Below are 13707 nucleotides of genomic sequence, written 5' to 3' on the forward strand. Positions count from 1 at the left end.
CTCCGTCTCAAAAAAAAAAAAAAAAAAAAAAAAATACAAAAACTAGCTGGGCATGGTGGTGCCCGCCTGTAATCCCAGCTACTCAGGAGACTGAGGCAGGAGAATCCCTTGAACCTGGGAGGCGGAGGATGCCAGACTCTGTTTCAGAAAAAAAAAAAAAAAAAAAACAGAAAGAAAGAAAAAGAAAAGGCCGGGCACGGTGGCTCAAGCCTGTAATCCCAGCACTTTGGGAGGCCAAGACGGGCGGATCACGAGGTCAGCAGATCGAGACCATCCTGGCTAACACGGTGAAACCCCGTCTCTACTAAAAAATACAAAAAAATAGCCGGGCGAGGTGGCGGGCGCCTGTAGTCCCAGCTACTCGGGAGGCTGAGGCAGGAGAATGGCGTAAACCCGGGAGGCGGAGCTTGCAGTGAGCTGAGATCAGGCCACTGCACTCCAGCCTGGGCGACAGAGCGAGACTCTGTCTCAAAAAAAAAAAAAAAAGAAAAAAAAAGAAAAAGAAAAGAATGTACAAACATGCTGATGAGCATAAGGCTATGTTCAATCAAAAATAAACCTATGGGTCGGGCGTGGTGGCTCGCACCTGTAATCCCAGCATTTTGGCCAAGGCAGGCGGATCACCTATCAGGAGTTGGAGACCAGCCTGGCCAACATGGTGAAACCCCATCTCTATTAAAAATACAAAAATTTGGCCGGGCACGGTGGCTCAAGCCTGTAATCCCAGCACTTTGGGAGGCCGAGACGGGTGGATCATGAGATCAGGAGATCCAGACCATCCTGGCTAACACGATGGAACCCTATCTCTACCAAAAATACAAAAAGTTAGCCGGGCATGGTGCTGGGCGCCTGTAGTCCCAGCTACTTGGGAGGCTGAGGCAGGAGAATGGCATGAACCTGGGAGGCGGAGCTTGCAGTGAGCCGAGATCGCGCCACTGCACTCTAGCCTGGGCAACAGAGCGAGTCTTTGTCTCAAAAAAAAACCAGAAAAAAAAAAAAAACACAAAGATACAAAAATTAGCCTGGTGTGGTGGTGCACACTTGTAATCCCAGCTACTTGGGAGGCTGAGGCAGGAGAATCACTTGAACCCGGCAGGCGGAGGTTGCAGTGAGCCAAGATTGCGCCATTGCACTCCAGCCTGGGTGACAGAGTGAGACCCTGTCTAAAAAAAAAAAATAAATAGGCCGGCCGCGGTGGCTCAAGCCTGTAATCCCAGCACTTTGGGAGGCCGAGACGGGCGGATCGCGAGGTCAGGAGATCGAGACCATCCTGGCTAACATGGTGAAACCCCGTCTCTACCAAAAAATACAAACAACTAGCCAGGCGAGGTGGCGGCGCCTGTAGTCCCAGCTACTCGGGAGGCTGAGGCAGGAGAATGGCGGGAACCCGGGAAGCGGAGCTTGCAGTGAGCTGAGATCCGGCCACTGCACCCCAGCCTGGGCGACAGAGCAAGACTCCGTCTCAAAAAAAAAAAAAAAAAAAAAGAATAAATAAATAAATAAAAATAAAAATAAAAATAAAATAAATAAGCCTATGATTGGGAGACTGAGGAGGGCAGGTCACCTGAGGTCAGGAGTTGGAGACCAGCCTGGCCAACATGACAAACCTTGTGTCTACTAAAAATACAAAAATTAGCTGGGCATGGTGGTGCACACCCGCAATCCCAGCTACTCTGGGGGCTGAGGATGGAGAATCGCTTCAATCCGGGAGGTGGAGTTTGCAGTGAGCTGAGATCAGACCACTGCACTCCAGCCTGGATGAGTGAGCCTCCATATCGAAACGAACAAAGGAAAAAAAAAACAGAGAAGATTCGCATGGTCCTTGTGGAAGGATGACATGCACATTTGTGAAGCATTCCGTATTTTAAACAAACAATGACCATATCCCAAACATCAGAGAGGCCATAAATAAAAATACAAGGGGAGTGTTGTGGTATTACAGTTTCTACTTGTAGTATTTTTGAATGAGTGTGTTGTAATGTGTTGTATAGAAGGGATCACTAGGCTGGGCGCGGTGGCTCACGCCTGTAATCCCAACACTTCGGGAGACCGAGGCAGGCGGATCATGAGGTCAGGAGATCGAGACCATCCTGGCTAACACAGTGAAACCTCATCTCTACTAAAATATACAAAAAATTAGCTGGGCGTGGTGGCGGGCGCCTGTAGTCCCAGCTACTCGGGAGGCTGAGGCAGGAGAATGACATGAACCCAGGAGGCCGAGCTTGCAGTGAGCCAAGATCGCATCACTGCACTCCAGCCTGGGTGACAAAGCGAGACTCTGTCTCAAAATAAATAAATAAATAATCGCTAAAAGCCAGAAAATATAGGTTATAATCTTGTCTCTCCTAACTGTGAACTCTTAGGAAAGTTTATTTTTCTCAGGAAATTGAATAAATGTTTCTCTAAGTCATTTCCAACCCTATAGTTCCATGATTCTGTGATAAAATGATAAAATATGAAAGTTCCAATTGTGAAGATGAGTTTACCAAATCCAATGTTTGCCTAATATGATATTCCTATGAGTAGTGATTTCATGCTCCTGGAGATGTATTAGGCATGTAAATACACTTTTTAGAAACCTGGGCTGGGTGCAGCGGCTCATGCCTGTAATCCTAGCACTTTGGGAGGCAGAGGCAGGCTGGTCACCTGAAGTCGGGAATTTGAGACCAGCCTGACTAACATGGAGAAACCCTGTGTCCACTAAAAATACAAAATTAGCCAGGCGTGGTGGTGCATACCTGTAATCCCAGGTAGTTGGGAGGCTGAGACAGGAGAATGACTTGAACCCAGGAGGCCGGGGTTGCCGTGAGCCAAGATGGCACCATTGCACTCCAGGCTGGGCAACAAGAGCGAAATTCTGTCTCAAAAAAAAAAAAAAGAGAAGAAAAGAAAAAATAAACTTCTAGAGTAGGCAAACTTTTTTTTTTTTTGAGACGGAGTCTTGCTCTGTCACCCCCAAGTTGGAGTGCAGTGGTGCGATCTCAGCTCACTACAACATCTGCTTCCCTAGTTCAAGGGATTCTCCTGCCTCAGTCTCCCAAGTAGCTGGGATTACAGTGTGTGCCACCACGCCCAGCTAATTTTTTTATTGTTAGTACAGATGGGGTTTCACTATGTTCGTTGGGATGGTCTCAAAATCCTGACCTCGTGATCTGCCCACCTCAACCTCCCAAAGTCCTGGGATTACAGGCGTGAGCCACCGCGCCCAGCCTGTTTGTTTGTTTTGAGACAGGGTCTCACTCTGTGAGTGAGACTGGAGTGCAGTGGAATGATCTTGGCTCGGTGTAACTTCTGTCTCCCAGGCTCCAGTGATCCTCCCACCCCAGCCTCCTGAGTAGCTGAGATTATGGGTGCACACAACCACGCCCAGCTAATTTTTCTATTTTTTGTAGAGACAAGATTTCACCATGTTGACCAGGATGGTCTCGAACTCCTGAGTTCAAGGGAATCCACTAGCCTCGGCCTCCCAAAGTGCTGGGATTACAGGCATGAGTCACCCCACTCGGCCAAAATGCAGTCTTGTTATGTAAGATACTATCACTGGGGGAAGCTGGGTAAATGTTACAACTTCTTGTGAGTCTAAAATTATTTCAAAATAAAAGAACACTATCTAGGCAATACCACTCAGGACATAGGCAGGGGCAAAGATTTAATGATGAGATCACCAAAAGCAATCACAACAAAAGCAAAAATTGACAAATGTGATCTAATTAAACTAAAGAGCTTCTGCACAGCAAAAGAAACTAACATCGGAACAAACCGCCAACCTACAGAACAGGAGAAAATTTTTATGATCTGACAAAGTGTCTAATATCCAGAATCTACAATAAACTCAAACAAATTTAGAAGAAAAAAAAAACAATCCCATTAAAAAGTGGGCAAAGGACATGAACAGACACTTCTCAAAAGAAGACATGCAGCCCACAAACATGAAAAAAAGCACAACATCACTGAACATCAGAGAAATGTAAATCAAAACCATAATGAGATACTATCTCATGCCAGTCAGAATGCTGATTATTAAAAAGTCAAGAAATAACAGGCCAGGCCTGGTGGCTCATGCCTGTAATCCTAGCACTTTGGGAGGCCAAGGTGGGTGAATCACTTGAGGTCAGGAGTTTGAAACTGCCCTAGCCAACATGGTGAAACCCCATTTCTACTAAACACACACACATACACACACACACACTATATATTTATTTATTTATTTATTTTTCTGAGACGGAGTCTTGCTCTGTCGCCCAAGCTAGAGTGCAGTGGCGCGATCTCGGCTCACCGCAAGCTCTGCCTCCCAGGTTCACGCCATTCTCCTGCCTCAGCCTCCTGAGTAGCTGGGACTACAGGTGCCCATCACCACGCCCGTCGAATTTTTTTTGTATTTTTAGTAGAGATGGGGTTTCACCGTGTTAGCCAGGATCGTCTCGATCTCCTGACCTCGTGATCCGCCCGCCTTGGCCTCCCAAAGTGCTGGGATTACAGGCGTGAGCCACCGTGCCCAGACAATTTTTTGTATTTTTAGTAGAGATGGGATTTCACCATGTTGGCCAGGCTGGTCTTGAATTCCTGACCTTGTGATCCACTTGCCTCAGCCTCCCATAGTGCTAGGATTACAGGCGTGAGCCACCCCGCCTGGCCTAATTTTTTTGTATATTTAGTAGAGACGGGGTTTTGCTATGCTGGCCAGGCTGGTCTCGAACTCCTGGCCTCATGTGATCCACCTGCCTCGGCCTCCCAAAATGCTGGGATTACAGGCATGAGCTACCATGTTCTGCCTATATCCCACAAATTTTGGATCTAATATTTTCATTATGGCTTATTTCTTTTTGTGCTCTTTTGCCCATGCTGGAGTGCAGTGGCATGATCTTGGCTCATCACAACCTCCACCTCTCAGGCTCAAGTGATTCTCCCACCCCAGCCCTGAGTAGCCGGGACAACTGGGTGTGAGCCACCACACCCGGCTAATTTTTGTATTTTTATACCCGGCTAATTTTTGTATTTGTATCAGAGACAGGGTTTCCCCTGTGGCCCACGCTGGTCTTGAACTCCTGGACTCAAGGAATCTGTCTGCCTCAGCCTCCTAAAGTGTTGGGATTACTGGCGTGAGCCACCACACCCGGCCTGCTTCTTCCTTCCTTCCTTCCTTCCTTCCTTTTTTTTTTTTTTTTTTTTTTTTTTGAGACGGAGTCTTGCTCTGTTGCCAGTCTGGAGTGCAGTGGCACCATCTCAGCTCACTGCCATCTCTGCCTCCCGGGTTCAAGCGATTCTCCTGTATCAGCCTCCTGAGCAGTTGGGATTACAGCATGTGCCATCACACCCAGCTAATTTTTGTATTTTTAGTAGAGACAGGTTTTCACCATGTTGGCCAGGATGGTCTCAAAATCCTGACCTCATGATCCACCCACCTCGGCCTCCCAAAGTGCTGGGATTACAGGCATGAGTCACCGTGCCCACCTACTTATTTCTAAGTATTTAATTTCCATCATGGCTTATTCTTTCCGTGGTTATTTTAAGGCAATTTATTTATTTATTTAGAGATCGAATCTTGCTCTGTCACCCAGGCTGGAGTGCAGTGGTGTGATTTGGGCTCACTGCAACCTCTGCCTCCCAGGCTCAAGTGATCCTCCCACCTTACCCTCCTGAGTAGCTGGGACTACAGGCGTGCACCACCACTCTCGGCTAATTTTTTATTTTTGTAGAGATGATGTCTTACTAAGTTGCCCATTCTGGTCCTGAACTCCTGACCTCAAGTGATCCTCCAGCCACGGCCTCCCAAAGTGCTGGGATTACATGCATAAACCACTGTGCCCAGCCTGGATGACAGTTAAACAATTTTTTTTCTAAAAAAAAAAAATCTAGCTGTATGTTTGCTTATATTTTACATCGTGGTCAGGGAATATGTATTGAACAGTTCTTTCAAAATTGAATTGCATCAGTTGAGACATGCTTAACTTAGAATGTGACCAATTTTTATAAATGCTCTAAGCATGCTTAAGGAGAATTAGCAGTCATTAAGTTTTGAGAGCATGGTTCAATGTATGTTCATCAGGTCAAGTTTGTTAATTGTATTGTGTGTGATTTTTTTGTTGTCGTTGTTTATTATTATTATTTTTGAGACGGAGTCTCACTATTACCCAGGTTGGAGTGCAGTGGCACGATTTCGGCTCACTGCAACCTCCGCCTCCCGGGTTCAGCGATTCTCCTGCCTCAGCCTCCCAAGTGGCTGGGATCACAGGCACATGTCACCACGCCCGGCTAATTTTTGTATTTTTAGTAGAAACGGGGTTTTACCATATTGGCCAGGCTGGTCTTGAACTCCTGACCTCGTGATCCGCCCGCCTCGGCCTCCCAAAGTGCTTGGATTACAGGCATGAGCCAAGGTACCTGGCCACTTGTCTTGTTTTCTTTAAAAAAAAAAAAAAAAAAAAAAGTCTGGGCGCGTGGCTCACGCCTGTAATCCCAGCACTTTGGGAGGCCGAGGCAGGCAGATCACGAAGTCAAGAGATGGAGACCATCCTGGCCAACATGGTGAAACCCCATCTCTACTAAGAAATACAAAAATTAGCCGCGCCTGTAGTCCCAGCTACTCGGGAGGCTGAGGCAGAAGAATCGCTTGAACTCGGGAAGCGGAGGTTGCAGTGAGCCGAGGTCGCACCACTGCACTCCAGCCTGGCAACAGAGCGAGACTCCGTCTCAAAAAAAAAAAAAAAAAAAAAAAAGAGGCCATTGTAGCAATTCAGGGGAGAAATGAATCCAGGCGAGAGATGATGGGAGGTTTGGACCAGGGAAGACGGAGAGAAGTGGAGAGATTCCAGATGTATTTGTGAGACAAAACTGGTAATTTGGGGTAAGGGAGGTGAAGGAGACAGAGGGATCATGGAAGACCTCCTTGGTTTCTGGTTTAGGCTTCTTGACAGATGGCGGAGCGATGCAATTGAGAGAGGGAATCCTGGGACAGATTATGAAATCTCTGTATTTTCCGCAAGAATGTTTGTTTGCTTCCCTTGCGAGTGTAAGAGGGAGCCGGGAACATTGAGGCTTGGGGCTAGGACTCAGCAGCTCCTCTGCCCTTGCCGAGAACTCTGTCTATATCTGTATTACAACACTTACCATACTGTATTCACTTTACAAGGTATTGCACCCAGTGAACCATGACTAGCAGAGAGCAAGGCAGAGTTTCTTCTCGGTGTCTCTAGGACTTTGCCCAGCAGCTGGCCCCGCCCCCTCTAGCGCTCTCCGCCTAGCTCCGCCCCCAGGAGATTTCCGGCTTCTCAGTACTTGCCTAGTCGTAAAGGGCTCGGGTCTTTGCCTAGTCGTAAAGGGCTCGGGTCTGCAGCTAGAGCAACCGTTTCCTCCTCAGTTGGACCAGAGTGATTGATTAGTTTGTTGTCCAATCATCAGTCGAGTGGCCACATAATTACCAATTAGGCAGTAGCAGAGGCGGGTACCGAAGCACGGGGTCTGGGTGACTAGGTGTGACTAGGAAGTAAGCGCCGAGACTGCGAAGAACGCATCAAGTCCAGGCGGCGGTGGAAAGGTGACGTGGTATCTGAATTCCATGGGTTTTTTCCTTTTCCCATTGCTGGGTTAAGAGCCCCTTCGCAGCTTGGGGCTAGGATCTTCATTTGCCTTTTTTCTTTTTTGGAGGAATTGGGCTGTGTCCCTTTATTTAAGTATTTGAGGTTCTTGAGCAACTTCCTTCTTCGCCTCCAGGCGTATCCTTTTCTTAGCCTGAGGTGAGGTCCTCCCCAGGGAGAAAGTTGTTTGAGATCCTTTCTTACTCTGTGGGTGGTTAAAGGCCTCCGGACTCAGTTCCAGGAAAGGGGGATGAATGATGGGGGTGCCGAGACTCGCGGGCTATGCCCTCTTGCGAAGAGTTAGACGCTTCAACCTGGGTGGAGGGGCCGTGGGAACTAGATTCCTGTGTTAGGAACCAAGTAGGTATTGAGGGCGAAGAAACAAGTGGAAAGAGACATTTCTTTCTTTTTTTTTTTTTTTTTCGAGCTGGTGTCTCGCTCTGTTGCCCAGGCTAGAGTGCAGTGGCGCGATCTCAGCTCACTGTAACCTCCGCCTCCCAGGTTCAAGCGATTCTCCTGCCTCAGCCTCCCAGGTAACTGGGATTACAGGCACCCGCCACCGCGCCCGGCTAATTTTTAGATTTTTAGTAGTTTTTACTACTTAACGATGTTGGCCAGGCTGGTCTCGAATTCCTGACCTCGTGATCCACCCGCCTTGGCCTCCCAAAGTGCTGGGATTACAAGCGTGAGCCACCGCGCCCAGCCAGAAAAGAGATGTGTCTTATGTGGAAGTCGTGGTAGTTCTCCAGGTGGGAGAGCCTACTGTGGGGTGGAAGACGTTAGGGCTGGGCTACGGTGCTAAGTCCACTTCCTACCTCTAGACTGTCATCTTTTTTGCCTCATTTCTTTCTCCTCAGGCTGGAGGACACACCTAAACATGTGGAATCCCAATGCCGGTAGGTGTTTGGGGGTTCTGTACGACCCCTAACCCTTTTTCTGATGGACTCTGTAACAGGAAGTTTCTCTATCAGCTGCCCCACCCCCGACCCGCCACACCCGCAAAAGCAAAGTCCTTAGTCTACAGCTGACCAGTGCTTTTTTATTTTATTTTATTTATTTATTTTTTGAGACGGAGTCTCTGTCGCCCAGGCTGGAGTGCAGTGGCGCGATCTCGGCTCACTGCAACCTCCGCCTCCTGGGTTCAAGCGATTCTCCTGTTTCAGCCTCTGGAGTAGCTGAGATTACAGGCGTGCGCCATCACGCCCGACTACTTTTTGTATTTTTAGTAGAGACGGGGTTTCACCATGTTGGCCAGGCTGGTCTTGAACTCCTGACCTCATGTGATCTGTCCACCTCGGCCTCCCAAACTGCTGGGATTACAGGCTTGAGCCACCACGCCCCACTGGCCTGACCAGTGCTTTTGTCTTCCTCAGAGTTCACTGTCTCCCTCCTCTCTCCAGCCCTTCCGGGGACATTCCCCCTTTTATCCCCAACTCAGGTTTGTCTCCCCTACCCTCTATTCTCCTTTGTCACTTTTCCATTTCCCTTTAAGTATTGGGTGAGAAAGAATCTCTTTCTTTTTGTTGTTTGTTGTCGGAGACTCTGGGGAATTCTAATGTTTATTATCTGCTTCTTCCCCCAGGGCAGCCAGGGCCAAATCCATATACCCCCAACATCGGGTGCCCTGGAGGTTCCAATCCTGCCCACCCACCACCTATTAACCCACTCTTTCCCTCAGGCCCCTGTCCTCCTCCCCCAGGAGCTCCCCAGGGCAATCCAGCTTTCCCCCCAGGTGGGCCCCCTCATCCTGTGCCACAGCCAGGGTATCCAGGATGCCAACCCTTGGGTCCCTACCCTCCTCCATACCCACCGCCTGCCCCTGGAATCTCTCCTGTGAATCCCTTGGCTCCTGGCATGGTCGGACCAGCAGTGATAGTGGACAAGAAGATGCAGAAGAAAATGAAGAAAGCTCATAAAAAGATGAACAAGCACCACAAGCACCACAAGCGTGGCAAGGTCAGTACCCTCTGGAGCCTGGCTAGGAAAGGGGTGCCCCCTCAGAGGGACTAGGTAGGCAGGGGTTGGGTGAGGGGGATTCACATTCTGTGGACGTGGGGGATGACGATTGTGTCACTCTGGTCGATGATTCTTCCTTTTTGTAAAAGATTGCTACTGGGAAGAATCTGATTATCTTGAAAAGAAACATCAGGCTTCTCCTATCTGGGGGGAGCTAGGGTGAGCCTTAAAATGGATTTTTAGAATCAAAAGCCAAATCTTTTCTGCCCTACTCTCTCCCAGAACTTTTGCTCCCCTCCCCGCAGGTGCATATTCTAGCAAGTTGGACCCCCTCACTGACATTATCAAAACATCAATTAAAGTCATTCCTTTGACAAAGCAAAGTCTTATAATAATTAACAGAATAATAATATGGCCCTAGTTCCTGGAGTTCTTTCTCTCTTTCAGTGTTCTTAGGGCCTTGTGTTAATTACATGGGCCCTTTGCCCTATCATCCAGCAGAAAAAGTGAGGACAAGAGCAGTCAGTGACTCAGCCTCTAACAGCCTAGGACTAAAGAGGTTTTATACTCAGCCCCAAGGCTGAGTATCTTTGTTTTAGAGGACCGTTAAAAATTAGTAAGGATCATGCCTGTAATCCCAGCACTTGGGAATTATTAGCTGGGTGTGGTGGCGCATGCCTGTAATCCCAGCTACTCAGGAGGCTGAGGCAGGCGAATTGCTTGAACCCAGGAAGCGGAGGTTGCAGTGAGCCCAGATCTCACCACTGCACTCCAGCCTGGATGACAGACAAGACTCCATCTCAAAAAAAAAAAGTGCAAGGATAAAAGCAACTCTGAGGACAACTCTGGAAGGATTAAGCCAATCTGCATCTTGATGAGGCCTCCATTTACATTTAACTGCCCAGTAAATTTATTTGCCTTGTGGATTCGAATTCCTGATTCTGGGTATTTGATAGAAGTCTGAAGAGAAGGCCAGGCACCGTGGTCCACACCTGTAATCCCAGCACTTTGGGAGTCTGGGGCAGGCAGATCACGAGGTCAGGAGTTTGAAACCAGCCTAGCCAACATGGCAAAACATGTCTACTAAAGATACAAAAAATTATCTGGGCATGGTGCTGTGTGCCTGTAATCCCAGGTACTCCGGAGACTGAGGCGGGAGAATCTCTTTTTTTTTTTTTTTTTTTTTTTGAGACGGAGTCTCGCTCTGTCCCCCAGGCTGGAGTGCAGTGGTGCGATCTCGGCTCACTGCAAGCTCTGCCTCCAGAGTGCATGCCATTCTCCTGCCTCAGCCCCCCCACCAACTAGCTGGGACTACAGGCGCCCGCCACAGCGCCTGACTAATTTTTTGTATTTTTAGTAGAGATGGGGTTTCACCCGTGGTCTCGATCTCCTGACCTTGTGATCCTCCCACCTCGGCCTCCCAAAGTGCTGGGATTATAGGCGTGAGCCACCGCACCCAGCAGAGAATCTCTTAAACCCAGGAGGTGGAGGTTGCAGTGAGCTGAGATCATGCCATTGCACTCCAGCCTGGGCGACAGGGTGAGACTCCATCTGAAAAAAAAAAAAGAAGTCTGAAGAGAATTGAGATTTAGTGGGGAAGAAGGGGGAGAAATTACCCTGGAGAGACTGAAAAATGTTTTTATTTAATAACTGTAGCATTGCTGGGAGTATGTGCTTAAGGAACATTTTTTTTTTTTTTTTTTTTTTTTTTTTTTTGAGACGGAGTCTCGCGCTGTGTCACCCAGGCTGGAGTGCAGTGGCGCGATCTCGGCTCACTGCAAGCTCCGCCTCCCAGGTTCAGGCCATTCTCCTGCCTCAGCCTCCGAGTAGCTGGGACTACAGGCGCCCGCCACCACGCCCGGCTAGTTTTTTTCGTATTTTTAGTAGAGACGGGGTTTCACCATGTTAGCCAGGATGGTCTCGATCTCCTGACCTCGTGATCCGCCCGCCTCGGCCTCCCAAAGTGCTGGGATTACAGGCTTGAGCCACCGCGCCCGGCCAAGGAACATTTAATAGAACTCCCAGCCTTTTCTTACATCTTCCCCACTTTTTCCCATTGTACTTTGGAAAAAATAGAGATACGTGCACACACAACTGCTGTTTCTACTGTCTTCTTAGATTTGTAGAATCCAATTTCTTAAAATCATAGGACTTTGCATACAGCTAATAAATAAGCATTTATAAGGTAACTGCTGTTTCCTAGCACCATACTATGCTTGGGCCTGTAATTTATTCCTTGCCTAGGCATCGATTCAGGTAAAGAAAGTTGGAAATTTGCTCCAAAGGCAATATGTTAAATTTTTAAAATTCTGTGTGATAATTTAGGATGGTTTAATCCATTCCTGTGTGCTCACTGCTGAAGGAAACCCTTGCTTTTGTTTAGGTACAGTCAGTTCAAGACTCCTGACCTTCTTAGGGAAGCAAGGGATACTTGGGTAGAGGGGTAGGGCACCAAAGAATGGCCCACGGAGTGATGAAAGGTCATTTGGATCTGATGCTTCTTTCCTCTTTCCCCTTTCCCCTTGCAGCATTCCTCCTCCTCTTCCTCCTCCTCTTCCAGCAGTGATTCTGACTGAATACAGGCCCTGGACCCTTCCCTCAAGTCTCACCAGTTCTGCTCTCCCATCAAGCTTCAGATGCCATGTTGTACTGGGGGAAAGTAGCCCTTGTGCTCCCCACCCCCTACCTCCACCTGAGCCTCACCCTGCTGTTGAGCCCTGAGTGGCTAGGGGAAATGGGAAGAGGATTGCCATGGCCTGGCCATCTTGTTGGTGCTTGGATAGATCATATAGCTAATGAATTAGGCAGGGGAGCTATTTTTTGAAAATGATGAACTAAATGTTGAAGACAAGTTTGAGATCTGTAAAATGTGATTTTTTTACTTCCGCTTATAATACTTGTGATTGGGGAGGTTTGCGGAAATTTAATTATGATGAAAAACCTCTATCTTTTTTGTAATGTTGCCATACTTGGGGAATTTAGTGGCAAATACATTCCCCAGCAGGCCTTTTGTTGGTTGCACTAACTGCAAAGTTGCTGGGAAGTAGAGTCCCTTTGGTCGATCAGCTTTGACCGCCATTTTGGAACCTTACCTTTCCTCCTTAGCCCAATATGCTGTCTCAGGTCCTATTCAAATAAAGATATTTCTCCTGGTCTCTGTTCACCTGTGCTATCACCTTGGCTGGGTATGGCACATTCTACAACTTTTGCTAATCTTCCACAGGCCCTTTAAAGTGTATCAATTTTATAGAAGGAAACCAGAGCTTCACTGAGGAAGACACCGTGTGATTCCTATGTTTTTTAAGTGGGAGAACTCTTCAAAATTGGGTCAGGCAGAGTGGCATGAATCTTTATTGTCTTCCCTTGGGTCAATGGATATAGGCCTTTAGCTTATGTTTTTTTAACTCTGGCTGCCCATCAGCTATGAGAGAGTAATATGGGGCTTTACCCCAAATCTATTGAATAATACTTATTTTTTAAAAATTTTTTTCCTAAAACTTTTTATTTTTATTTATGTATTTATTTATTTTGAGATGGAGTTTCGCTGTTATTGCGCAGGCTGGAGCGCAGTGGCGCAATTGTAACCTCCACCCCCCAGGTTCAAGTGATTTTCCTGCCTCAGCCTCCCAAGTAGCTGCGACTACAGGCACCTGCCACCATGCCCGGCTAATTTTGTATTTTTAGTAGGGACAGGGTTTCAACATGTTGGTCAGTCAGGCTGGTCTCAAACTCCTGACCTCAGGTGATCCACCTGCCTTAGCCTCCCAAAGTGCTGGGATTACAGGCATGAGCGACCGTGCTCAGCTAAGACTTTTTACATGTGTCCCTACAAATCAGTATATTTAAGAAACTGTGGGCCAGGCGTGGTGGCTCACGCCTGTAATCCCAGCACTTTGGGAGGCTAAGGCAGGCAGAGCACGAGGCCAGGAGTTTGAGACCAGCCTGGCCAACATGGAGAAACCCCATCTCTATAAAAATACAAAATTAGCCGCGCGTGGTGGCTCATGCCTGTAATCCTAGCTACTTGGGAGGCTGAGGCAGGAGAATCGCTTGAATCCGGGAGGCAGAGGTTCAGTCAGAATTGGAGCTCAAGACAGCCTGGCTTCTGAGTCTCTGCTCTTAACCCAATGGATTCCAGGCAGAAGCAGTAGTTTTACAAAGGTGCCAAGTTGCAAAA

General features: G+C 47.9%; 1 protein-coding gene and 1 pseudogene across 6 annotated transcripts; both read left to right on the plus strand.

Annotated features, from left to right (window-relative positions):
* The first annotated feature begins 1769 nt into the window (after positions 1 to 1769).
* LOC112635651 lies at positions 1770 to 1867 on the plus strand (annotated as a pseudogene).
* Positions 1868 to 7379: 5512 nt separating this feature from the next.
* On the plus strand, positions 7380 to 12687 carry PRR13 (proline rich 13). 6 transcript variants are annotated; one of them, XM_025403702.1, is made up of 4 exons: positions 7380 to 7534; positions 8432 to 8470; positions 9157 to 9530; positions 12059 to 12687. In XM_025403702.1, exons 2-4 carry the CDS (start codon positions 8452 to 8454, stop codon positions 12104 to 12106), a joined length of 441 nt encoding a protein of 146 aa, XP_025259487.1. In that variant the 5' UTR covers positions 7380 to 7534; positions 8432 to 8451; the 3' UTR covers positions 12107 to 12687. The 6 variants fall into 6 exon arrangements, with proteins under 6 accessions (XP_025259487.1, XP_025259493.1, XP_025259488.1 ...); XM_025403708.1 differs by having other exon boundaries at positions 7385 to 7534; positions 9307 to 9530; XM_025403703.1 differs by having other exon boundaries at positions 7414 to 7542.
* Positions 12688 to 13707: the final 1020 nt, after the last annotated feature.

Source organism: Theropithecus gelada, chromosome 11 (genome assembly GCF_003255815.1).
Source record: "Theropithecus gelada isolate Dixy chromosome 11, Tgel_1.0, whole genome shotgun sequence".
In the NCBI taxonomy this organism is placed as follows: domain Eukaryota; kingdom Metazoa; phylum Chordata; class Mammalia; order Primates; family Cercopithecidae; genus Theropithecus; species Theropithecus gelada.

What these genes read in the sequence shown, in the direction of transcription:
- PRR13 (XM_025403701.1), top strand. An exon ending in CATGTGGAATCCCAATGCCG is followed by an intron (nt 8,471 to 9,156) that starts GTAGGTGTTTGG and finishes TTCTTCCCCCAG; the next exon opens with GGCAGCCAGGGCCAAATCCA. An exon ending in AGCACCACAAGCGTGGCAAG is followed by an intron (nt 9,531 to 12,058) that starts GTCAGTACCCTC and finishes TTCCCCTTGCAG; the next exon opens with CATTCCTCCTCCTCTTCCTC.